Here is a 26,355-nt window from a genome sequence, read left to right as displayed (position 1 = left end):
AAGGAAATTTGGAAATATTTTATTGCTTTTCCACTTCAAATTAAATTCTTAAGAAGAAAATGTAAACAAAATAAGAAGTTTTTTTTTCCCCAAGGACTTGAAAATGTGAAAAAAAAATTCTATTGATCTTCTTTTGTTGTCTTTTCCTTTTCAATTGATGGCTCATTTGTGCCTCCATCACCACCCTCGTCACCATCACCACCCTCGCTCTTGTCATCACCACCGTCGTCACCATCACCACCCTCGTTACCATCACTACCCTCGTTACCATCACCACCCTCGCTCTTGTCATCACCACCGTCGTCACCATCTCCACTGCCTTCCTCTTCCTCGCTGCTGCTCTCTGGAAAATCTCTAGGATGGAGAAGCATCATTGTGCTTATTTAGTCATGAAGATGAAAAGCCACTTTTCTTGCCGTAAAGTCGAAAAAACTGAATGCGGATCAACACCGACAACGCTTACCTCGGCAGTCGATTTGGGTTGACGCAGTCCTTGCTTAGATCCACATCAAACATATCTGTGGGTACAGTTGCGCACAGCAGAGTAGGTGCGTGATATCAAGCAGTTGGAAGCAGTCATTCCGCAGTGCTTGCATGGAAAAACTGGCTCAACTAGGACATTGCCTGTATTAGGGAATCTGAAGTGACCACTGTGCTAGACAGATTGGAGTCTCAGCTTTACAACGAGGGCTTGCTGTATCACCACTGCGTAGTTTTCGTGGCCATACTGCGTAGGTCTCCAACTTGTGTGCGGCACGGCGTCTGACATTTCGCTCCACGCACCGATGGCGAAACGTCAGGACTTCGTGCCGATTTCTCGGTGCAACCAGGAAGCGCACTGCAGGGGTGCGTGCATAGACAAACGCGGCCGGGCGTCGTGCTGGCCACCTGCCCACCCCCTCGTGTGCTTGGCCATCCTTTATAGGCGCTACTCGCCTCAAATGGTCTGTTAAGTCCACACGAGAGGGATCTTCGTCTGTGTGTAAACAATCACGACCCATCTCACCAGTGTCGTCGCGCGTCTCGGAGCGGGCGTTGTCGAGCCACTCGTTTTGTGCGCGCAGCACGCCGGCCTCGTCCCCGCCCTGCGCGTAGAGCTCCAGAAGTTCACGGTTCAGCACCAGGAAGGTGCGCCCCCACTTGAACCGTGCCAGCAGCGCTTCTGCCAGCTCGGGGAAACCTGGTGCGGCCAACGCCAGGCGAGGGAATGCGTGGTCAATGCACGACGACAATTTGTAACGTTGGGGGAGGAGGAAGTTCGGGGGTGGGGGGGGGGGTAAGAATCCGTACCCACGATGCACAGCGCCGCGGCAAAGGCCTCGACGCACGACAGCTTGGAGGGGCGGCCGTAGTTGACGGGGTTGGCGGCGACCAGGTGGGGCAGGAGGCGCGGGTTACCCGCGCGCATTCTCCCAAACGGAGTGTCGTCCAGACGAGCCCACGAGCAGTCGATCACCGCCAAGCCGCTCGCCGCCACCACCTCCCTGCGTGCGTGCACGTGCACCAGCCACCATCCGGCTTTAGCGTCGACTGGGCAATGTGCCGGGTTTTAATTCTTCAAATATTTTCCAGGTGACTGACAAACTGGAGTAAACGGCACGTGACCAGTAGCCATAGCGAGCGAGAGATACTGGATGCGGTGTGTCAGGTACATAAATATTTTGAGTCGCCTACCTAACAGACCGCCTGTAATTAATGCCTGGCTACGCCAATGTTAAAACCCCATATTTACTTTGCACAAGGGTATCCCCATACCCCATGCAGGTTGTGGGGTTTACTTAACCATACTTCCCCACGCTGGTCAGTGTGATTTCGTGAAGGTGGGAAAAACCTCACCCATCGCAGATTTGACTATTCGCACCAAATGTATTTAAGTACAGTTCGGTCGATCATGCCTGTGGCTCAACCGCGAGATTCCTGTAGAGTTTGCACCGCAAAGAAGTCGACTGCTGGAACAGCACTGCTCAGGGTGACGGTGCTGCCGCTGTAGAACTCGCACCGTCTCTCGTCTCCCACGCAGCCCATCGCGGATCCCAGATCGCACGGTGTTCCCCGCGACTTTTATTACGTAAATTGTTTTCCGCATTCTTCACATTTACTGCACAAGTTATATTTAACACTGTTGAAAATATTAATTATATTTCTTTTACGTAAAATACTTTACGTTTCATGTTAGGGTAACACTAAACTAAATTTCATCAACGCGGGAATTCCATTTCATTAAATCGATGTGTCAATCGTTTGTCAATTGCGTTCACGCGAAAGTTAGTAAACCGAACGTTCGTACATCGAGGGACGCCTGTTCGGTAGAACGGAAAGTTTTGCTGCAGTCGCGTTGACGGCGGTGCCATCATGCGGCAAGCCCCGCACCTGTCGCTGGGCGAGACGAATCGCGTGGCCACGGGACTCAGCACCACGCCGTTGAAGCGCTGGCTGAGACGCAGGCTCTGCACCAGCCTCTTCACCACCAGCTTGCGCCCCGTGCAGCGCCGCGGGTCGCAGTGGCCAAGGTCCCACATGGCCAGCGGGAATGGCATCTTGGTGACGAAGCACGCGCCAGAGTCGCCCTCCGCTTCAGCATCGCCGCCCATCGCTGCCGCTGCCGCCTCTGCGCGGAGGCGGTGGGGGGGTGCAGAGACGCCGGCGGTGCCGAGCGTGACACTTGGCACAGACGGTGGCGCGGCTAGTCAAGTTATCAGAAGCTCACCACCACGTACTGCGACAACCCAGCATTTGTATTTTCGCACAATGTCCGTGATGCAGTCACTTTCAGTCTGTTGATGGTCGGCGATGCGGCAATCGACTCATCTCGACGAGCTGTACACGATGCACCACCACGGTGCGTACAAGCGTCAGGGTTTCAGCGCTTCCCTTTGTTGAACCCCGTAACACATTTTATAACTGACCTACGTGCATTTAAACAGCACAGGATTGTGTTCCCACTTACTGCTCGACTTACGAACGGGTCTCCGGAATGGAACTCGTTCGTATGTCGGGGTCTGCCCGATGAGGCCCCTGTGCCCACGAATGTCCCCGTCACGGGGCACCCAGCCCCGAGCCACCCAGCCCCGAGCCACCCAGCCCCGAGCCACCCAGCCCACCTGAGTTGCCGAGCTGCAGGTCGTGGGCGAAGCTGTCCTCCAGGGGCCCCTCCGCCCTCGCCCGGTGCCGAGCCTCCTTCCAGGCGGGCGCGCGGCTGTGGGGCCCAGCCGGGCCGCCGCCGCCTCCTCCTCCCCGCCTTCGACCCCGTGGCCCCATGTACAAGTAGATACACGTACACCCACCCCCCTACCCGTTACAACTACCCACTTACACCAACTCTGCCTGTTATACACGTAGCTAAACACAACAGCATGTGCAGCACGGTTACACGAGGGGGTGGGTGGCCAGCACAACACTCGGCCACCTTTGTCTCCCTATCGGCGATATTTACACACCGCGCCAGGTACTAATTTTAGGCCGAGTCGACCTCGGGGAGGCCCAGGACCGGTTCAGATAATCGTCACTGGAGTCGGCCATGAGCGGGAATCTAAATCGGGTGGGTCGCTTTCCGCTGCACTGCCGCTCCCCACACCTCCTGGCCTCTACACGCACATACACGCTGCTGTATCCACCGTGCTCCGAGCCCACTCACGATACCCACGTGCACACCGAGTCAGCCTCCCGGCAACTAATTACCACCGACTCGCTTCAAAGACCACAGCCGCAGCAGCCGCAGCGTGGGCCACCATCACCACGGCGAACACCGCGAGCTCCGCGCGTCACCCAATCAGCGACGCGCCACGGCAAACCACGTGGGAGGCGTGAAGAGTTCAACGCGGTCCCTTTAAACGGGTTGTACCAATTGTATCACCGGGGGGGGGTGGTTCTCTGAGTATCAAGTTTACAATTCATGATGAGGGTCCTGCCAAGTTTTCGCAGCATTGGGATGTTTTTGGCCAATAATAACCTTGTGTGAGGAGTCTGTGTTGTCTGACGAGTCTGTGTTGTGTGATTAGTGCGTGCTGTGATTTATTAGCCTGCTTTGTGTAATGAGGCTGTATTGTGTGATTGATGAGTATGCTGTGTGATTAGGATTTTCCCCTTTTTTCTGGCAACAAAACTGAAACCTTTCTACGAGGAATCATGTCTGCATTAAGCACAATGCTTGTGGCGGCACCTGGGTCTTTCCCGTGACCCCTGCCAGCGTGCCTTCGACATTTCAAATGGCCTCAAAGGCGCACAACTCAAAGACAATGCACCATCAGAGTATGAGAGCTCGGGGTGAAGTATTTACACCATGGGAACCTCATTTGCCAATAAAAAATATAATTGTTTTTTTTACGTGTTGACGTCAACACGCACGATTCTGCAGGGGGCTATGCGCGGTGACGTCATCACGCACGCTCCTGCCACCACCCCCCGTGCGCGATGACGTCATCACGCCAGCGCAGCAGCGTCACGAGCGGCCCCAGCGCGACTGCGCGAGGAGCCGCGGCGACGTCGCGCGCTGAGCCGGGGGGTTCGAACCCCCCCGCCGCCCCCCACGGCGAAGCGGTGGGGGGCGGTGTGTTGTTGTTGTTGTGTCTGTGCAGCGGTGAGCCGGAGGGAGGTGCTGGGAGCGTCACGGTGGGGGGGGGGGCACGAGACGCCGGGAGGACGAGCGAGGAAGAGAACTCCGTGTTTTATTGTCACTGAACTTGTTGTGTTCCACCGCCAGGGGGCGCTGTTCCATTGCAGTTTGCATTCATGACGCTCGTTTTGAATGCAAATAATTCGATTTGCGCTGTTCACCACCCACTTTGGAGCCGTAAGTCGCGATTTTATGGAAAATTACCGAAAAACTGGGCCCCGAGACAGAGAATTCGCACCGAAGCGGTGATTGCGACCTTCAAACCCAGCGTCTCGGTGCAGGGGTCGGAAAGCAAAATATCAACAAGAGTTTTTTTATTTCCGAATTCGGGAGTCGGCGGCGGCGGCAGTTTTGTATTTGCTTTCACGATCAACATTTAGTGGCAAAACGCAATCAAACAGCTCCCCTAGCAGCGGTAGCCCAGCCACCGCTGAGATCAGCACCACGTGACACACACCTGTTGAAATACAACATCAGGAGTCTCTCCGATACACAGACTTGCAGGGATGACCCTTGGTCCCAGGGCTCCCCCCCCCACACACAACACCTCCACAGCTCCACTCGAATCGTTTAGTCGGGACCCTTGAGACGGACACAAAACCCGTCGCCTCCCCGTTCTGCCAACGACAACCACCGACAACCTTCACCAGCCGAGACGTCGGCAATGTCGCCTCGAGTCCCGATCCCCCTTCTGGGACCTCACCCTGGCCCAGGGGGACGCTCCTAGCGCACTGAACGCAACAGCGCGGACCTCCCGAAGAGAGACCTCTCACGGGAGACAAACATCCTGGCAGCATTGCCGTCCCTCGAAGACTCTGGTGGAAACGAACCATCAGCCGCCTCAACATCATCAACCAGGCCGATGTCTAACATATCATTCGAGACTCACAGAGATACACAGCGACCCACAGACATGCACAGACCCATAGAGATCCAGAGACTCACAGTGACACATCGATGACAGACCACGGTTGTTTGTTTGAGAGGCCACGCAACCCAAACAATGGACCATTCTAACAACCCGCCGGAGTCGTCTTCGCTCCATCATCTCACGAACTCATCGCCATCTCGCCCCTGCGCTCCCCCATGCCGAACTGCAAGAGTCCATCTCGGCTGTGCGGAGAGTCTCCCGCATGGTGGTGGAGGAGAAACCTTCCGCTGCCGCTCGCAAGGCGCCCGGCAGCGTTCGCGTTGTGGGGGCCCCGCGCGCACCCCCCTCGTGCAACACCGCCCCCCCCCTCGTGCACCACCGCCCCCCCCCCTCGTGCACCACCGCCCCCCCCCTCGCGCACCACAGCCCCCCCCCCCCCTCGTGCAGGAGGAGTTGGTAGAGTCCAGGGCCACGTGGTCGCTTCCGGTCGCTTCCGGGTCGCTTCGACCGCGGGAGATGCCTCCGAATGGCGCCGCTACCACCGACTGCTGCTGCTGCGGCCCGCACCACCCTCACCACCCGCACCACCACCCGCACCACCACCCTCACCACCACCCTCACCACCCTCCTCCTCATTGTCATCGCCTGTCTCTCCCCAGGTGCGTGTGGCCAACCACTGTCACCAAACTCACCTCACCCAGCGGTGTGTTGACGAAAGGGCCGGACTGCATAACATTGTACATGGAGCGCTCTCCTTCGCCTGTGCTCATGTGGCCGCTGTCTTGCCGTGTTCACGTGCAGGGAGCAGCAGCAGCAGCAGCCGTGGGGTGATCCGCATGAAGATTGTTGAGGAGCCCAACTCGTTCGGGTGAGTGGTGGACCGCGCGCCTGTTTGTCCCTGGAGCTGTCTCGCGTACTATCTCAATCCCTGGGCTTGCCCCGCGTCTCGAACGACTCCGTCCCATCCCCTCCTCTGCGCTCCCAGTCCCTCTGTGCCTCCCTCCCACCCTCCCAGCCTGCTCCCAACCTCGCCCTCTCGTTCCCTTCTCGCTCCCCTCCACTGGACTCAACTCCCCCTGTAGGACGCAGGGCAACCATCTTCACTGTCACAACAACAACAACAACCTGCAGCTTGCATTCATCCCTTAGAACAACCGCCATCTCTTCTCCCCGAGTCCACCACCACCATCATCCCGCTGCTACTGCTACACCTGGCCCCAGCTACGACTGGGCCTACCCCAAACTCCATCACTACCCCTGTCACTACCCCTACCACTAACTCTGTCACTAACCCTACCACAACCCCTACCACCACCCCTACCACAACCCCTACCACCACCCCTACCACCACCCCTGTCACTACCCCTGTCACTACCCCTATCACTAACCCTACCACTAACTCTGTCACTAACCCTACCACAACCCCTACCACAACCCCTACCACCACCCCTACCACCACCCCTGCCACTACCCCTATCACTACCCCTACCACTACCCCTGTCACTACCCCTATCACTAACCGTCACTACCCCTGTCACTAACCCTATCACTAACCCTGTCACTAACCCTACCACTACCCCTGTCACTACCCCTATCACCAACCCTACCACCACCCCTATCACCACCCCTATCACCACCCCTACCACCACCCCTACCACTACCCCTGTCACTACCCCTGTCACTACCCCTATCACTAACCCTGTCACTACCCCTATCACCACCCCTACCACTACCCCTACCACTACCCCTGTCACTACCCCTGTCACTAACCCTGTCACTACCCCTATCACCACCCCTACCACTACCCCTACCACTACCCCTGTCACTACCCCTGTCACTAACCCTGTCACTACCCCTATCACTAACCCAACCCCTATCGCCACTTAACCTCTCCCGCCTGTTCTGCTGTCACCATAACGACACCACTCTCTATTATCTCAACCACCGTCATCTTACAAACAATGTTCTGATTGTAGTAACGCGCGGTGGAGTAACGGCGCTGCTGCTAAATAACTCCACGTGAGAGATGCGAAGATAAAACCGCACTTTGGTGTTGGTAGTCGGTGTTTGTAGTCGGTGTTGATAGTCGGTGTTTGTAGTCGGTGTTGATAGTCGTTGTTTGTAGTCGGTGTTGATAGTCGTTGCTTGTAGTCGGTGTTTGTAGTCGATGTTTGTAGTCGGTGTTGGTAGTCGTTGTTTGTAGTCGGTGTTTGTAGTCGATGTTTGTAGTCGGTGTTTGTAGTCGTTGTTTGTAGTCGATGTTTGTAGTCGGTGTTTGTAGTCGTTGTTTGTAGTCGATGTTTGTAGTCGGTGTTTGTAGTCGATGTTTGTAGTCGGTGTTTGTAGTCGGTGTTGATAGTCGGTGTTTGTAGTCGGTGTTGATAGTCGTTGTTTGTAGTCGGTGTTTGTAGTCGGTGTTTGTAGTCGGTGTTTGTAGTCGATGTTTGTAGTCGATGTTTGTAGTCGGTGTTGGTAGTCGGTGTTTGTAGTCGGTGTTGATAGTCGTTGTTTGTAGTCGGTGTTTGTAGTCGTTGTTTGTAGTCGGTGTTTGTAGTCGGTGTTTGTAGTCGATGTTTGTAGTCGTTGTTTGTAGTCGGTGTTTGTAGTCGATGTTTGTAGTCGGTGTTTGTAGTCGTTGTTTGTAGTCGATGTTTGTAGTCGGTGTTTGTAGTCGATGTTTGTAGTCGTTGTTTGTAGTCGGTGTTTGTAGTCGATGTTTGTAGTCGGTGTTTGTAGTCGTTGTTTGTAGTCGATGTTTGTAGTCGGTGTTTGTAGTCGATGTTTGTAGTCGATGTTTGTAGTCGGTGTTTGTAGTCGGTGTTTGTAGTCGATGTTTGTAGTCGATGTTTGTAGTCGTTGTTTGTAGTCGGTGTTTGTAGTCGTTGTTTGTAGTCGGTGTTTGTAGTCGATGTTTGTAGTCGGTGTTTGTAGTCGATGTTTGTAGTCGATGTTTGTAGTCGTTGTTTGTAGTCGGTGTTTGTAGTCGATGTTTGTAGTCGTTGTTTGTAGTCGGTGTTTGTAGTCGATGTTTGTAGTCGATGTTTGTAGTCGTTGTTTGTAGTCGGTGTTTGTAGTCGATGTTTGTAGTCGGTGTTTGTAGTCGATGTTTGTAGTCGGTGTTTGTAGTCGGTGTTTGTAGTCGGTGTTTGTAGTCGATGTTTGTAGTCGATGTTTGTAGTCGTTGTTTGTAGTCGGTGTTTGTAGTCGATGTTTGTAGTCGGTGTTTGTAGTCGTTGTTTGTAGTCGATGTTTGTAGTCGGTGTTTGTAGTCGATGTTTGTAGTCGATGTTTGTAGTCGGTGTTTGTAGTCGTTGTTTGTAGTCGATGTTTGTAGTCGGTGTTTGTAGTCGGTGTTTGTAGTCGATGTTTGTAGTCGGTGTTTGTAGTCGGTGTTTGTAGTCGATGTTTGTAGTCGATGTTTGTAGTCGATGTTTGTAGTCGGTGTTTGTAGTCGTTGTTTGTAGTCGATGTTTGTAGTCGGTGTTTGTAGTCGGTGTTTGTAGTCGTTGTTTGTAGTCGGTGTTTGTAGTCGATGTTTGTAGTCGGTGTTGGTAGTCGTTGTTTGTAGTCGATGTTTGTAGTCGGTGTTTGTAGTCGGTGTTGGTAGTCGGTGTTTGTAGTCGATGTTTGTAGTCGGTGTTTGTAGTCGTTGTTTGTAGTCGATGTTTGTAGTCGGTGTTTGTAGTCGGTGTTTGTAGTCGATGTTTGTAGTCGTTGTTTGTAGTCGATGTTTGTAGTCGATGTTTGTAGTCGATGTTTGTAGTCGGTGTTGATAGTCGTTGTTTGTAGTCGGTGTTTGTAGTCGGTGTTTGTAGTCGGTGTTTGTAGTCGATGTTTGTAGTCGGTGTTGATAGTCGATGTTTGTAGTCGATGTTTGTAGTCGGTGTTTGTAGTCGGTGTTTGTAGTCGTTGTTTGTAGTCGATGTTTGTAGTCGATGTTTGTAGTCGGTGTTTGTAGTCGGTGTTTGTAGTCGATGTTTGTAGTCGTTGTTTGTAGTCGGTGTTTGTAGTCGTTGTTTGTAGTCGGTGTTTGTAGTCGATGTTTGTAGTCGGTGTTTGTAGTCGATGTTTGTAGTCGGTGTTGATAGTCGTTGTTTGTAGTCGGTGTTTGTAGTCGGTGTTTGTAGTCGATGTTTGTAGTCGGTGTTTGTAGTCGATGTTTGTAGTCGGTGTTGGTAGTCGGTGTTTGTAGTCGTTGTTTGTAGTCGATGTTTGTAGTCGTTGTTTGTAGTCGTTGTTTGTAGTCGGTGTTTGTAGTCGGTGTTTGTAGTCGGTGTTTGTAGTCGATGTTTGTAGTCGTTGTTTGTAGTCGATGTTTGTAGTCGATGTTTGTAGTCGTTGTTTGTAGTCGGTGTTTGTAGTCGTTGTTTGTAGTCGGTGTTTGTAGTCGATGTTTGTAGTCGGTGTTTGTAGTCGATGTTTGTAGTCGGTGTTGATAGTCGTTGTTTGTAGTCGGTGTTTGTAGTCGGTGTTTGTAGTCGATGTTTGTAGTCGGTGTTTGTAGTCGATGTTTGTAGTCGGTGTTGGTAGTCGGTGTTTGTAGTCGTTGTTTGTAGTCGGTGTTGATAGTCGTTGTTTGTAGTCGGTGTTTGTAGTCGGTGTTTGTAGTCGGTGTTTGTAGTCGTTGTTTGTAGTCGGTGTTTGTAGTCGTTGTTTGTAGTCGGTGTTGATAGTCGTTGTTTGTAGTCGGTGTTTGTAGTCGGTGTTTGTAGTCGATGTTTGTAGTCGGTGTTTGTAGTCGTTGTTTGTAGTCGATGTTTGTAGTCGATGTTTGTAGTCGGTGTTGATAGTCGTTGTTTGTAGTCGGTGTTTGTAGTCGGTGTTGGTAGTCGGTGTTTGTAGTCGATGTTTGTAGTCGGTGTTTGTAGTCGTTGTTTGTAGTCGATGTTTGTAGTCGGTGTTTGTAGTCGTTGTTTGTAGTCGGTGTTTGTAGTCGGTGTTTGTAGTCGATGTTTGTAGTCGGTGTTTGTAGTCGTTGTTTGTAGTCGATGTTTGTAGTCGGTGTTTGTAGTCGGTGTTTGTAGTCGGTGTTTGTAGTCGATGTTTGTAGTCGGTGTTTGTAGTCGGTGTTTGTAGTCGGTGTTTGTAGTCGGTGTTTGTAGTCGTTGTTTGTAGTCGATGTTTGTAGTCGGTGTTTGTAGTCGGTGTTTGTAGTCGGTGTTTGTAGTCGGTGTTTGTAGTCGATGTTTGTAGTCGGTGTTTGTAGTCGGTGTTTGTAGTCGGTGTTTGTAGTCGTTGTTTGTAGTCGATGTTTGTAGTCGGTGTTTGTAGTCGATGTTTGTAGTCGGTGTTTGTAGTCGGTGTTTGTAGTCGGTGTTTGTAGTCGATGTTTGTAGTCGGTGTTTGTAGTCGTTGTTTGTAGTCGATGTTTGTAGTCGATGTTTGTAGTCGGTGTTTGTAGTCGGTGTTTGTAGTCGTTGTTTGTAGTCGATGTTTGTAGTCGGTGTTTGTAGTCGTTGTTTGTAGTCGGTGTTTGTAGTCGTTGTTTGTAGTCGGTGTTTGTAGTCGGTGTTTGTAGTCGATGTTTGTAGTCGGTGTTTGTAGTCGTTGTTTGTAGTCGATGTTTGTAGTCGATGTTTGTAGTCGGTGTTGATAGTCGTTGTTTGTAGTCGGTGTTTGTAGTCGGTGTTTGTAGTCGATGTTTGTAGTCGGTGTTGATAGTCGTTGTTTATAGTCGTTGTTTGTAGTCGGTGTTTGTAGTCGGTGTTGATAGTCGTTGTTTGTAGTCGTTGTTTGTAGTCGGTGTTTGTAGTCGGTGTTGGTAGTCGTTGTTTGTAGTCGGTGTTTGTAGTCGATGTTTGTAGTCGGTGTTTGTAGTCGTTGTTTGTAGTCGGTGTTTGTAGTCGGTGTTTGTAGTCGTTGTTTGTAGTCGGTGTTGGTAGTCGTTGTTTGTAGTCGGTGTTGGTAGTCGATGTTTGTAGTCGGTGTTTGTAGTCGTTGTTTGTAGTCGGTGTTGGTAGTCGATGTTTGTAGTCGGTGTTGGTAGTCGTTGTTTGTAGTCGGTGTTGGTAGTCGTTGTTTGTAGTCGGTGTTGGTAGTCGATGTTTGTAGTCGGTGTTTGTAGTCGTTGTTTGTAGTCGGTGTTTGTAGTCGGTGTTTGTAGTCGTTGTTTGTAGTCGGTGTTGGTAGTCGTTGTTTGTAGTCGGTGTTGGTAGTCGTTGTTTGTAGTCGGTGTTTGTAGTCGTTGTTTGTAGTCGGTGTTGGTAGTCGTTGTTTGTAGTCGGTGTTTGTAGTCGATGTTTGTAGTCGGTGTTTGTAGTCGTTGTTTGTAGTCGGTGTTGGTAGTCGTTGTTTGTAGTCGATGTTTGTAGTCGGTGTTGGTAGTCGTTGTTTGTAGTCGGTGTTTGTAGTCGGTGTTTGTAGTCGTTGTTTGTAGTCGTTGTTTGTAGTCGGTGTTTGTAGTCGGTGTTTGTAGTCGATGTTTGTAGTCGGTGTTGGTAGTCGGTGTTTGTAGTCGGTGTTGATAGTCGTTGTTTGTAGTCGGTGTTTGTAGTCGGTGTTGGTAGTCGGTGTTTGTAGTCGGTGTTTGTAGTCGGTGTTGGTAGTCGTTGTTTGTAGTCGGTGTTTGTAGTCGGTGTTGATAGTCGTTGTTTGTAGTCGATGTTTGTAGTCGGTGTTGGTAGTCGGTGTTTGTAGTCGGTGTTTGTAGTCGGTGTTGGTAGTCGGTGTTTGTAGTCGGTGTTTGTAGTCGGTGTTTGTAGTCGGTGTTTGTAGTCGATGTTTGTAGTCGGTGTTTGTAGTCGATGTTTGTAGTCGGTGTTTGTAGTCGATGTTTGTAGTCGGTGTTTGTAGTCGGTGTTTGTAGTCGATGTTTGTAGTCGGTGTTTGTAGTCGATGTTTGTAGTCGGTGTTTGTAGTCGATGTTTGTAGTCGGTGTTTGTAGTCGATGTTTGTAGTCGGTGTTTGTAGTCGATGTTTGTAGTCGGTGTTTGTAGTCGATGTTTGTAGTCGGTGTTTGTAGTCGATGTTTGTAGTCGGTGTTTGTAGTCGATGTTTGTAGTCGGTGTTTGTAGTCGATGTTTGTAGTCGGTGTTTGTAGTCGATGTTTGTAGTCGGTGTTTGTAGTCGATGTTTGTAGTCGGTGTTTGTAGTCGATGTTTGTAGTCGGTGTTTGTAGTCGATGTTTGTAGTCGGTGTTTGTAGTCGGTGTTTGTAGTCGGTGTTTGTAGTCGATGTTTGTAGTCGGTGTTTGTAGTCGATGTTTGTAGTCGGTGTTTGTAGTCGGTGTTTGTAGTCGATGTTTGTAGTCGGTGTTTGTAGTCGATGTTTGTAGTCGGTGTTTGTAGTCGATGTTTGTAGTCGGTGTTTGTAGTCGATGTTTGTAGTCGGTGTTTGTAGTCGATGTTTGTAGTCGGTGTTTGTAGTCGATGTTTGTAGTCGGTGTTTGTAGTCGATGTTTGTAGTCGGTGTTTGTAGTCGATGTTTGTAGTCGGTGTTTGTAGTCGATGTTTGTAGTCGGTGTTTGTAGTCGATGTTTGTAGTCGTTGTTTGTAGTCGATGTTTGTAGTCGGTGTTTGTAGTCGATGTTTGTAGTCGGTGTTTGTAGTCGATGTTTGTAGTCGGTGTTTGTAGTCGATGTTTGTAGTCGGTGTTTGTAGTCGGTGTTTGTAGTCGGTGTTTGTAGTCGTTGTTTGTAGTCGGTGTTTGTAGTCGATGTTTGTAGTCGATGTTTGTAGTCGGTGTTTGTAGTCGATGTTTGTAGTCGGTGTTTGTAGTCGGTGTTTGTAGTCGTTGTTTGTAGTCGATGTTTGTAGTCGATGTTTGTAGTCGATGTTTGTAGTCGATGTTTGTAGTCGGTGTTTGTAGTCGATGTTTGTAGTCGATGTTTGTAGTCGGTGTTTGTAGTCGTTGTTTGTAGTCGGTGTTTGTAGTCGATGTTTGTAGTCGGTGTTTGTAGTCGGTGTTTGTAGTCGGTGTTGGTAGTCGTTGTTTGTAGTCGGTGTTTGTAGTCGATGTTTGTAGTCGGTGTTTGTAGTCGTTGTTTGTAGTCGATGTTTGTAGTCGGTGTTTGTAGTCGATGTTTGTAGTCGATGTTTGTAGTCGATGTTTGTAGTCGGTGTTTGTAGTCGTTGTTTGTAGTCGATGTTTGTAGTCGGTGTTTGTAGTCGATGTTTGTAGTCGTTGTTTGTAGTCGATGTTTGTAGTCGGTGTTTGTAGTCGATGTTTGTAGTCGGTGTTTGTAGTCGATGTTTGTAGTCGTTGTTTGTAGTCGGTGTTGATAGTCGTTGTTTGTAGTCGGTGTTTGTAGTCGGTGTTTGTAGTCGGTGTTGATAGTCGGTGTTTGTAGTCGTTGTTTGTAGTCGATGTTTGTAGTCGGTGTTTGTAGTCGGTGTTTGTAGTCGGTGTTTGTAGTCGATGTTTGTAGTCGTTGTTTGTAGTCGGTGTTGGTAGTCGGTGTTTGTAGTCGGTGTTTGTAGTCGGTGTTGATAGTCGTTGTTTGTAGTCGGTGTTTGTAGTCGGTGTTGATAGTCGTTGTTTGTAGTCGGTGTTTGTAGTCGGTGTTGATAGTCGTTGTTTGTAGTCGGTGTTTGTAGTCGGTGTTGATAGTCGGTGTTTGTAGTCGTTGTTTGTAGTCGATGTTTGTAGTCGGTGTTTGTAGTCGGTGTTTGTAGTCGGTGTTTGTAGTCGATGTTTGTAGTCGTTGTTTGTAGTCGGTGTTGGTAGTCGGTGTTTGTAGTCGGTGTTTGTAGTCGGTGTTGGTAGTCGTTGTTTGTAGTCGGTGTTTGTAGTCGATGTTTGTAGTCGGTGTTTGTAGTCGTTGTTTGTAGTCGGTGTTTGTAGTCGGTGTTTATAGTCGTTGTTTGTAGTCGGTGTTTGTAGTCGTTGTTTGTAGTCGGTGTTTGTAGTCGTTGTTGGTAGTCGTTGTTTGTAGTCGATGTTTGTAGTCGGTGTTGGTAGTCGGTGTTTGTAGTCGGTGTTGGTAGTCGTTGTTTGTAGTCGGTGTTTGTAGTCGTTGTTTGTAGTCGGTGTTTGTAGTCGTTGTTTGTAGTCGGTGTTGGTAGTCGGTGTTTGTAGTCGGTGTTTGTAGTCGTTGTTTGTAGTCGGTGTTTGTAGTCGGTGTTTGTAGTCGTTGTTTGTAGTCGGTGTTGGTAGTCGGTGTTGGTAGTCGGTGTTTGTAGTCGGTGTTTGTAGTCGATGTTTGTAGTCGGTGTTTGTAGTCGTTGTTGGTAGTCGGTGTTTGTAGTCGGTGTTTGTAGTCGGTGTTTGTAGTCGGTGTTTGTAGTCGGTGTTTGTAGTCGGTGTTTGTAGTCGGTGTTTGTAGTCGGTGTTTGTAGTCGGTGTTGATAGTCGGTGTTTGTAGTCGGTGTTTGTAGTCGGTGTTTGTAGTCGGTGTTTGTAGTCGATGTTTGTAGTCGGTGTTTGTAGTCGGTGTTTGTAGTCGGTGTTTGTAGTCGATGTTTGTAGTCGGTGTTTGTAGTCGGTGTTTGTAGTCGGTGTTTGTAGTCGGTGTTTGTAGTCGGTGTTTGTAGTCGGTGTTGATAGTCGGTGTTTGTAGTCGGTGTTTGTAGTCGGTGTTTGTAGTCGGTGTTTGTAGTCGATGTTTGTAGTCGGTGTTTGTAGTCGGTGTTTGTAGTCGGTGTTGATAGTCGGTGTTTGTAGTCGATGTTTGTAGTCGGTGTTTGTAGTCGGTGTTGATAGTCGGTGTTTGTAGTCGATGTTTGTAGTCGATGTTTGTAGTCGGTGTTTGTAGTCGTTGTTTGTAGTCGTTGTTGGTAGTCGTTGTTGGTAGTCGGTGTTTGTAGTCGGTGTTGATAGTCGGTGTTTGTAGTCGTTGTTTGTAGTCGTTGTTGGTAGTCGGTGTTTGTAGTCGATGTTTGTAGTCGGTGTTGATAGTCGGTGTTTGTAGTCGTTGTTTGTAGTCGTTGTTGGTAGTCGGTGTTTGTAGTCGGTGTTTGTAGTCGTTGTTTGTAGTCGGTGTTTGTAGTCGGTGTTTGTAGTCGGTGTTTGTAGTCGTTGTTTGTAGTCGGTGTTGATAGTCGGTGTTTGTAGTCGATGTTTGTAGTCGATGTTTGTAGTCGGTGTTTGTAGTCGGTGTTTGTAGTCGGTGTTGGTAGTCGTTGTTTGTAGTCGGTGTTTGTAGTCGGTGTTGATAGTCGGTGTTTGTAGTCGATGTTTGTAGTCGATGTTTGTAGTCGGTGTTTGTAGTCGGTGTTTGTAGTCGATGTTTGTAGTCGTTGTTTGTAGTCGGTGTTTGTAGTCGTTGTTTGTAGTCGGTGTTTGTAGTCGTTGTTTGTAGTCGGTGTTGGTAGTCGGTGTTTGTAGTCGGTGTTTGTAGTCGATGTTTGTAGTCGATGTTTGTAGTCGGTGTTTGTAGTCGGTGTTTGTAGTCGATGTTTGTAGTCGTTGTTTGTAGTCGGTGTTTGTAGTCGTTGTTTGTAGTCGGTGTTTGTAGTCGTTGTTTGTAGTCGGTGTTGGTAGTCGGTGTTTGTAGTCGGTGTTTGTAGTCGGTGTTTGTAGTCGGTGTTGGTAGTCGTTGTTTGTAGTCGGTGTTTGTAGTCGATGTTTGTAGTCGGTGTTTGTAGTCGGTGTTGGTAGTCGGTGTTGGTAGTCGTTGTTTGTAGTCGGTGTTTGTAGTCGGTGTTGGTAGTCGGTGTTGGTAGTCGTTGTTTGTAGTCGGTGTTTGTAGTCGGTGTTTGTAGTCGTTGTTTGTAGTCGGTGTTTGTAGTCGGTGTTTGTAGTCGGTGTTTGTAGTCGATGTTTGTAGTCGTTGTTTGTAGTCGTTGTTTGTAGTCGGTGTTTGTAGTCGGTGTTTGTAGTCGGTGTTGATAGTCGTTGTTTGTAGTCGGTGTTTGTAGTCGGTGTTTGTAGTCGGTGTTGATAGTCGTTGTTTGTAGTCGTTGTTTGTAGTCGGTGTTTGTAGTCGGTGTTTGTAGTCGATGTTTGTAGTCGGTGTTTGTAGTCGGTGTTTGTAGTCGTTGTTTGTAGTCGGTGTTGATAGTCGTTGTTTGTAGTCGGTGTTTGTAGTCGGTGTTTGTAGTCGATGTTTGTAGTCGGTGTTTGTAGTCGGTGTTTGTAGTCGATGTTTGTAGTCGGTGTTGATAGTCGTTGTTTGTAGTCGATGTTTGTAGTCGGTGTTTGTAGTCGATGTTTGTAGTCGGTGTTTGTAGTCGGTGTTTGTAGTCGGTGTTTGTAGTCGGTGTTTGTAGTCGTTGTTTGTAGTCGATGTTTGTAGTCGGTGTTGGTAGTCGTTGTTTGTAGTCGGTGTTTGTAGTCGATGTTTGTAGTCGGTGTTTGTAGTCGATGTTTGTAGTCGGTGTTTGTAGTCGTTGTTTGTAGTCGTTGTTTGTAGTCGGTGTTTGTAGTCGGTGTTTGTAGTCGGTGTTGATAGTCGTTGTTTGTAGTCGTTGTTTGTAGTCGGTGTTTGTAGTCGGTGTTTGTAGTCGGTGTTGGTAGTCGTTGTTTGTAGTCGGTGTTTGTAGTCGATGTTTGTAGTCGGTGTTTGTAGTCGATGTTTGTAGTCGGTGTTGGTAGTCGCTTCACCGCTGCGATGACCCCCCCCCCACGGCCAGGCTCAACAACGGCCTCGTGGCTCAGGCGACCCGGCTCAAGGCCAAGGTGAAGCCGTCGCGAGTGACAGGTGAACGCACGCACGCCGTCATCATCATCATCGTTGTCGTCAGCCATCATCATCCACTGCTGGATGAAGGCCTCCCCGACCACCTCCCCCACGATCCATTTGACGGCCACACACGAGCGACCTGTTCAACACGGTGTGCCGTACTCGTGACGAATTGCCACGTTCTATTTACGTCACAAATCTTACCAATTGGCTGTGTCGGGTGGTGGCGGATTTAACGCCAAATTCATATTTACGCGATCGAACCCACCAAAAAAACCTCTGGATGAACCAACCTCTTAGCTCCATCTCACCGGGGGACGTCCTCTTCACGCTCCCCATTCCTCGGCTGCCTCTCCGTTATTATCGTTCACGCTCCACATCAAATCATCGCTTCCAATCTAATGTAGATATTGTATTGTGTAGTTATATAGAGAGCGCCTTCACTTCAGATTCTTGACGTAGTTCACAAAGCGGTGACAGTGGAATGATGTAGTTGGCGGCAGGGACGTGCTACACGTGACAGCGATAGAGGGGCACGTGGGGGTCACGGGAGGGCGACAGGAGAGGGATGGGAAGGAGTGGAGGGGAGAGGGAGGGGAGAGGGAGGGGATTGACGAAGGAGAAGAGGTGAGGCTTTGAGGAACGGAAGGAGGTGAAGGAGGGGGATTGCTTAATATATTATGGGGAGGGCGCTCGGTCTATGGGCAGTGTTGAGTCTGTGGTCTATCGGCAGAATACCGGTGAAGTCTATTCCAGTGGAGGGGTCTCGCCGTGTCGTGCCCAGGCCCGCTAGTGCGAGTTAGGACGATGCCCCTCACCTGCACTGTTGACGCCACAGCCACAGCGCCATGTGCACGTCGGTGCGTCTTTGCGCCAAGATTCGGCGTCATTGCAGCGTCGCTGCTGCCGGCGGTTTCCTGCCCCGACTCTCCGACGTGGCGGCTTCGGCTTGGCGTCCTCCGTGTTGTTTAGCACGAGCAGTCGGGCGATTCGCTTCCGAGACCTCATGAGATGGCTCACACTCTGGGTCGGATCGTCTTTGACTTTGATGTTTACAGCTGGTCATAACCCAAAACAGGCTGTGGTGTGGGTTGCTATGTAATTATTACGGTTATAGGTTCAAATGGAATGTTCGATTAAATGTGCTATTTTCTGAGTACGGTAATTAAACACGTAGCTCTGGAACACAAGACGCTGTCAAGCACGTATGTATGTTTTGAACTTCTTTAGCATCGAACGTAGTAGCCAACCGTGATAATTGGAGGTGCGGGGGAAGGACAACAAACTAAACACAAAAAGCACTTTTAAATAAAGGAGTTTTTTATTTAGATGTAAAAGTCCATATCTCCAGTGGCTTCCCAATATCAAAAGAGCGTTCCAGACGGCCGTAGAAACACATCTGGAAGCACAAGATGCGGTGACCGTCTTTGTTCGATGGCGGAGCAAAACGTCAGACATCAAGACTTGTCCTTTCCCCGCACCTCTGATGAGCACGGTTGGCTACGTACGGTGTGAAGGAAGTTCTACACACACACATACAAGCCGAGCGTGTAACACGGTGGATTCTGTTGACGTGTAACTCCCGAACGTGTGCCAGGGCCTCGCCATCTCTTCCGGCTCGCTGGGAAGTGCTTCAGCCACACCTCAGGATCGTGAGAGACTCCGGTCCACACACGTCACCCACGTTGCCCGCGTTACCCGCGTTACCCACGTTACCCGCGTTACCCACGTTACCCGCGTTACCCGCAGCGCAGTGTGCAGCCCCCCCTGTCCACTGTTGTACAGGGTTGGTGGTCCAGATGTCTTCTGACCCCCAATATTTTTTCCCTTGCATATTCATGTCTGTATTAAATAAACCTTACTTTAAAAGTTGTAGATAATGAAATGGGGGTAACAAGACATCTGGACCCCACACGATACAAGAAGCTGTGGGTGTTATTTGACCATACTTCACCACACTGGTCAATGTGGCTTGGTGACTGTGGGGAACAGACATTGGAGCAGTGTACTGTATAACAATTTACAGGCTGTCTGTCCGGTGTAAGACGGTCCACATCTACGAGGTTTCCATCACGCCACCACGGATCGATTTACGACTCAGAAACTTGATTTACGTCACATCTTCCGATACGGCTCCAAAACCCATTTGAACAGTCGGTCTGCTTTCTCGTCTGGTTTCCGACGTGCTTTGGTGTGGAGCTTTTGCTCTTCTCCGGTGTTTGTGGATGTTTACCGATGAAACCCTCTTAGATGTGGACGATAAACGGAAAAAAACACATCGGCAAGTGATGTTTATATGGGCATATAGGATCCCACTTACCCCACGGGGTTTCCAGGAACGCCTCGTGTTGTAAAAGCAGTGACAACCTGGACTTTCCTGCACTGCCCTCTGCTGACAACATAAAGAAGGAAGTTCGATATTTTTGGGGGGTTTTTTCTTTACCATTTTTATTGTGAAAGTTTTTTGTCATGTTAGTCACGACCACTTTACATTGCGATGAATTCATTTGTCCTAATCCAATGTACGTGCCGTTTATGAAATCCAGGTACAAGTACGACTTCTGCCCGTTTCACAACGTGACCCAGCACGAGCAGTCTCTGCGGTGGAACGCTTACAGCGGCATACTCGGGTACGCGGCAGCAGCACACCCACCCCGTGTGCAGCACGCAGAGATTACAGTTCAGCCCTACACAAAGTCCAATCCAATTTTATATTTACATTAAGCGCCTTCACTAAAGGATTGAAGAATGGGTGACAGTGATAGACGTATACTTAGACTCAACACTGGAGCAGTGCTGAGTCTATGGGTAGCAGTGCTGAGTCTATGGGTAGCAGTGCTGAGTCTATGGGTAGCAGTGCTGAGTCTATGGGTAGCAGTGCTGCTCAATGTGCAGGGAAAGTTGATTCCAGTGGAGGGCTGCAAAGACGGAGGACCGAGAAGGGGATTGGGCACAGGGAGGAGGGGCAGAGCGTAGATTGGGAACGAAGAGGATGAGAGGATGCAAGATAATTAACATCAGCACCATCGGATCTTTAAGCCAGGTGCCATCTCGTAGAGATCCAAGGGCTGTTTTTAACGCTTTCCAACTGAGGTTGAAGCGCCGTTTATGCATTATTCAGCTCGTGCGTTGCTCCAGAATGCGAGGGGACTTTAAATTATTGTGAAGATAACCCTATATTTATGAAATTAGAGTATAGAGTTTTGTTGCTTTTAAGGACCTCACCATTTTGAAAGGGTTGCCCAAAACTGGAAGACACCAAACATAGCAAAAATGACTTTAAACATGCAAATGTCGTACCCTGTTAGCTACCCATCGGCTTAGGCAATCGTACGTGGAAAAGCCTTTGCCTATACAACCGAGTAAGAAATTCACACACGTATTGTAAACACTTGAAAGTTAACATGCGGCATTCAACACAAGATATGCAACAACAATAACACAGCAGTGTCAAGTAAAGACAGAACCTAACACATCCCGCAGGACAGCATTTGTATCTGTGCCGTGGCGTTTAACGTCTCCATGCCTTGCTCCACCGCTGGCGAACACTCCGTCCTCTTCCACCCTCTCGTTTCCACACAGCATCTGGCACGAGTGGGAGATCGTTAACAACACCTTCATCGCTATGGTGATGAAAAATGGTGACAACTGTGGCTCCAACAGCCGGCAGGCCAAGGTGAGGGATTGGCTGTCTAGCGCCCGCTGAGCCGTGTGTGTGTGCTGCACCGCGTGTGTGTGTGTGCTGCACCGCGTGTGTGCTGCACCGCGTGTGTGTGTGTGTGCTGCACCGTGTGTGTGCGTGCTGCACCGTGTGTGTGTGCTGCACCGTGTGTGTGTGCGCTGCACCGCTTTATGTGCTGCACCGCGTGTGTGTGCTGCAACGTGTGTGTGCTGCACCGTGTGTGTGCGTGCTGCACCGTGTGTGTGTGTGTGCTGCACCGTGTGTGTGTGTGCTGCACCGTGTGTGTGCGTGCTGCACCGTGTGTGTGTGTGCTGCACCGTGTGTGTGTGTGTGTGCGCTGCACCGCTTGATGTGCTGCACCGCGTGTGTGTGCTGCACCGTGTGTGTGCGTGCTGCACCGTGTGTGTGTGCTGCACCGTGTGTGTGTGTGTGCTGCACCGCTGCACCGTGTGTGTGTGTGCTGCACCGTGTGTGTGCGTGCTGCACCGTGTGTGTGTGTGTGTGCTGCACCGCTTGATGTGCTGCACCGCGTGTGTGTGCTGCAACGTGTGTGTGCTGCACCGTGTGTGTGCGTGCTGCACCGTGTGTGTGTGCTGCACCGTGTGTGTGCTGCACCGTGTGTGTGCTGCACCGCTGCACCGTGTGTGTGTGTGCTGCACCGTGTGTGTGTGTGCTGCACCGCTGACCCGTGTGTGTGTGCGCTGCACCGCTGACCCGTGTGTGTGTGCGCTGTACCGCTGAGCCATGTGTGCGCTGTGCCAGTGGAGCAGTTGTGTAGCGGTTAGCGTGCTGCGCTTCAAACCCGGTAATCCGACTTCGATTCTTGCTCATGGCCAGTCCTGAGCCTCCCCTAGGTTGACTCGGCCTTAAATGAGTACCTGGTGCGATGTGTAAACAGCGCCACTGGTGAGACAAAGGCGGCCGAGCGTGGTACTGGCCGCCCACCCCCTCGCGTGCCGTGCCGGCCTTCATAGGTGCTCGCTAACAGCACTTGCCCCAACAGTCTGTTAAGGCTACACGGGGGATCTTTGTGCGCACGCACCACAGGTGACCTTCAGGTGCGGGACTCAGAATGCGCTGCTGGGCGTGGAGGAGCCACGCACCTGCGAGTACGCAGTCAACTTCACCACGCCGCACGTGTGCCACCCGCACAGCATGCTGGGTGAGGTGGCGCGCTCGCTCTCGACGGCAATCGATTGATCCATCAGTCGATCGCTGCTGCCATCCTTTTAAGACTTTGTCGATGGAGACGTCGCTGAAAATGAAGCCTTCAAAGCACGAATGCCGAAGGAGATGTTTATTGTGGACGTCCGCGCTGCTGCTCCATTCCGTTCGCCAGCGGATCTGGGCGAGGTTGTAGGATGGAGGCAGCAGCACGATCCCAGGGAGTTACTCCTGAGATGTGGCATCTGAATTGTTTTAATAATCTGATCACTTTCAGCAGCATTGTTGTTCGGTCTTGGTTTGGCATTCAATGCTCTGTTAATCTGAGTGTTATTGTAGCCATTCGGTCGTAGTGCTTCTTTAACATGTTTAATCTCTCTCACTAGACTTTCACCATCTGACACTGCTTTTCCCCCAATGTATGAGCGGCTTGATGAGAGAGGATTTCTGTGCTGGGTGATAATGCAAATCTGCATTCAGATAGGCATCAGTGTGCATTCCCTTTCGGTAGACGCTGTGTGTTAATTTACCATTTAGGCTGCGTCCAAGCAAAATGTCTAGGAAGGGGAGTGTGTTGTTCACCTCCATTTCCGCGATTGCAGTGTACCCCACGCTGCCCCAGTCGCTGCGAGAGGAGTGGGATAGGATCGAGCAAGATCTGTACGACGAGATCATCACCCAGCAGGTGACGCCCCCTCCTCTCCGTTGTGTTGGTTGTTGCTGCTCTCATTCTCGGCCTGTGGCTTCCCACTGCAGGGAATGTGTCTATGATGGACAACTTATTTCGCACATACGTAGCCAACCGTGCTAATCGGAGGTGTGGGGGGGAAGGACAACAAACTAAAAACATAAAGCAGTTCTAAAGAAATCGGTTTTAAATCTAGATGATTTAAAAGTGCATAGCTCCACCAGCCTCCTAATATGGGAGGGAAGCGCGTTCCAGATGGCTGCAGAAGCGCATCTGAAAGCGCCGCGCGATGCGGTGACCGCACGAGTTCAATGGCCAAAAAACAAAATGGTCAGAAGAGTCCCCCGGCTGTCTCCTCGCCATCTCCCTCCGCTTCTGCTCCCTCCTCCCGGTCTCACCCGCCAACCCCGGTGACCAACCGTGGTGAAGTATGGTCAAATAAACCCCACAACCCACACGGCCTGGTGAAACCCAATGACAGCAGTGGATTGACAAGGGGGCTATACCAAAAATAAAAATAAGCTTTATTTTAACAGGTAAGGCCCACTGATTTATATACCAGTTTTTCAGAAGCTACCTGGCCACAAATTACATCTAAATTAAGTGGCTTATCGTGTGGAAATGTAAAGCAGCCAAATACTCTCAACGCACATGTGGATTCTAAATGTGGAGGTAAAAACCGGAGCACCCAGAGAAAAAGCCACGTGACCATGGGGAGAACGTGCAAACTCCAAGTCAGGGTTGGGATGAAGCCCACGACCTGTAAACCAGGCGAGGTAGTTAACATCTCGCTCCACATACGCTGTATAAGTGGGGCTCCACGTACACCTTGTACATGCACACACCTTGCACATGCACACACCTTGTACATGCACACACCTTGTACATGCACACACGAGCTTCCAGTTGTCGTGCAGTGCAAGGTGGCTGCCAATGTCTCGTGCGTCTCTCCCCGTGAATGTCACCGGCAGGGCTACGAAAAGCAACTGCGGGCGGCGATCTTGAGGAAGAGCGGCTACGTACTGTCGGCAGACGCCGACGCCACGACCGCAGATGGTCCGGAGGATCAGGAAAGAGTCTTTAACACGTTGGACTCGTGCAATGAGGTACGGCACCAACGAAAGGGCCATTGGCACAGGAGGGAGGGAGTGGTGGTCTGCACACCGGGCTCCTAAGCCTGCCCACTGCCTCTCTCTGCATTTACTGGCTCAGTGCGTTGGCCCTGGTTGTTTTGCAACCTGAAAGGATGCGTTCGTCCGCGTTCGTCCGCGCACGCCACGTTAAAGTGCGGGCGTTGATTCAGTCGAAGCGCGTTTTTCCGCAGGAGTACCGCACGCTGCAGGACGAGGTGAGGAGGCTGAAGGCTCTGCTGCAGCAGCATGGCATCTCGCCCAACCGTACAGGTGAGCCTACCTGCGACGGTCGCAGCCGGTGATCGTGGCACCGTCAGTGTCCGTTGCGGGGTTGTGTTAAGATTGGGCGCCGTCGTGGTGGCGAGACGTTAACTCCCTCGCCTGGTATGCAGGAGGTTCATGGGTTCGATTCCTGTCGTGTTGTTGTGTGTGATATCTGAATCAGTTCCGGCACCCCTTCATTCACCTGCACCGACCAGCATGAAGTATGATCAATCCGCATGACTCAAGGGTGTTTGGGAGGCCGTCATCCAACAGTGGATCGACAGAATCCTGCACAACTTTGATGCCTCAAGGCTCATTTCCTGTCATGAGCAGGCTTTTGCCAATGCACAGCTCCCCAGCTTTGGAACTCTTTGCTAATAAGACAGTCGGGATCATTAGATATGTTTAAGTCTTGAAAACTCACCTCTTTAAACTGGCTGTTTACTCAGCAGGCTCCGTTTACTTCCTGGCTTTCCATACACGCTGATGCAATGGTGGGATCTACAGATGAAATCCGCCACGTTACAAATGTAAATTATTATATTATTAAACACGTGCCGAGGAATCTATTAATTGCGCTGCCGAGAACACCTGTGACTTCCTTGTGCAGTTTCCCTTGTGCGACGTCTGCCCAAGCGTCCACGATGCCACGCGATGCCACGCGATGCCACGCGATGCCACGCGATGCCACGCGATGCCACGCGATGCCACGCGATGCCACGCGATGCCACGCGATGCCACGCGATGCCACGCGATGCCACGCGATGCCACGCGATGCCACGCGATGCCACGCGATGCCACGCGATGCCACGCGATGCCACGCGATGCCACGCGATGCCACGCGATGCCACGCGATGCCACGCGATGCCACGCGATGCCACGCGATGCCACGCGATGCCACGCGATGCCACGCGATGCCACGCGATGCCACGCGATGCCACGCGATGCCACGCGATGCCACGCGATGCCACGCGATGCCACGCGATGCCACGCGATGCCACGCGATGCCACGCGATGCCACGCGATGCCACGCGATGCCACGCGATGCCACGCGATGCCACGCGATGCCACGCGATGCCACGCGATGCCACGCGATGCCACGCGATGCTCCACCACCCAACGCGCTTCTCGTGCCCGTGGTGGCGCCGTCTTCTCTCCGTGTGTTTCAGCGACGACGGCGCCGCCGGCCTCCCGGGCAGAGCATCGCCCGGCGGGGGGCGGGCTGCTGCCCGCCACCTCCAACGGAGCTCCGAGAGGTCTGCCGCAGCTCAAGGGAGACGTGGGGGAACGCTGACCCCTCCAGGCTGACCCCCGCGCAGCCTTGGACACGAAGCCTCAAACTCACGCGAGTTCAGAGCAGCAGAGCTGTGGGGGACCCTCGGGGAGATGAAGTTGCCAAATTCACCAAAACTTGTAATTGGGCTCCTTTTCTTTGTCTTACATTGTGTAAACAAAGTGCGTGCAATACGGCATCGGCAGTGGTGCAAGAAAAACTCCATTATATCATTTGTATATTTAAATAATTGTCTTTTACCTGTTGAATAAACCGTAATGCTGCTCCCACCGTGTACAGTAAGTCCTCGATTAACGCGGTAGACGAGTTCCTGAAAAGTGCCGCGTTCGGTGAATTTTTTTCCCCACGCAAGGCGTCAGGCAGTGCCCGACAGAAAATACCCAAACCCTAAATACAGCCGAAAACGACGCCACCGCTGGGTTTTATCTTTATCTGAAGTTTATTAAATGTCTTGAAAATTACAGAAGATAATAAAAAAAAGATAAGACCTAAATTCAACTACAAAAATAATCTTGGCTGTAAACAGTTTGCCCCCGGGTGCTTTGTTCGTGGCGCTGGGGGCTCCGGCGATAAGCATTACAACATGGAGCGGGGAAACAACACGGCCGCAATTTACAACAAAACCACAAAAGCCTTGCCGGGCAGCTGGCCTCGGACTGTAAACAAAATGAAGAGGCGTTAACCACAAACTTCTCTAAGGACGTTAAAAACCTTCACGAGGTGGGGCGGGGCAGCTGCTACAAACTAAATCCAAAACTTTCTACCCAGCTCTCTGTGACGCCAACTCCCCCATCCGCCGTATGAGAGTGTGAAACACTACTTGTTTAATAGCGATAATAATTTAAAATATGTACCCATGAAACTCCCATTTATTGTCTTAAATAGTTTTAAAAGTATGTGGGATGTTTTGTGCCCAATTCTTAAGAGTTTTTTTTCGTGGAGCTTTACGCGGGGAAAACTAGTACGTTACGTGAGAACCTCGTGTGTGTATAGGAGAACGCCGAATAGATCCAGCCAACCTACTTGCTCTACTGCTCCCCTACAGAAACCACGTTTTTCCAGCAGGTGCTCTTGGCAAGCTGAGCAT

The 26,355-nt window shown here is 50.6% G+C and overlaps 2 protein-coding genes across 2 annotated transcripts; one reads left to right on the top strand and one right to left on the bottom strand.

The window, feature by feature from the left end:
• Positions 1–9: 9 nt before the first annotated feature.
• On the bottom strand, positions 10–3,778 carry TSR3 (TSR3 ribosome maturation factor). The gene is made up of 6 exons (XM_078863334.1): positions 3,102–3,778; positions 2,371–2,608; positions 1,291–1,484; positions 1,007–1,180; positions 464–518; positions 10–354 (listed from the first exon to the last, which is right to left on the bottom strand). Exons 1-6 carry the CDS (start codon positions 3,256–3,258, stop codon positions 120–122), a joined length of 1,053 nt encoding a protein of 350 aa, XP_078719460.1. The 5' UTR covers positions 3,259–3,778; the 3' UTR covers positions 10–119.
• A 2,180-nt stretch (positions 3,779–5,958) lies between these two features.
• GNPTG (N-acetylglucosamine-1-phosphate transferase subunit gamma) lies at positions 5,959–25,707 on the top strand. Its single transcript, XM_078863295.1, has 11 exons — positions 5,959–6,142; positions 6,285–6,351; positions 16,994–17,061; positions 18,641–18,695; positions 19,590–19,673; positions 20,626–20,719; positions 21,773–21,887; positions 22,492–22,574; positions 23,549–23,683; positions 23,902–23,980; positions 25,144–25,707. Exons 1-11 carry the CDS (start codon positions 6,010–6,012, stop codon positions 25,266–25,268), a joined length of 1,038 nt encoding a protein of 345 aa, XP_078719421.1. The 5' UTR covers positions 5,959–6,009; the 3' UTR covers positions 25,269–25,707.
• The last annotated feature ends 648 nt before the right edge of the window (positions 25,708–26,355 follow it).

The sequence above is a fragment of the Lampetra fluviatilis genome, chromosome 1, assembly GCF_964198595.1.
Source record: "Lampetra fluviatilis chromosome 1, kcLamFluv1.1, whole genome shotgun sequence".
NCBI classification, from domain to species: domain Eukaryota; kingdom Metazoa; phylum Chordata; class Hyperoartia; order Petromyzontiformes; family Petromyzontidae; genus Lampetra; species Lampetra fluviatilis.
This window is presented reverse-complemented; position numbering and strand designations above follow the sequence as displayed.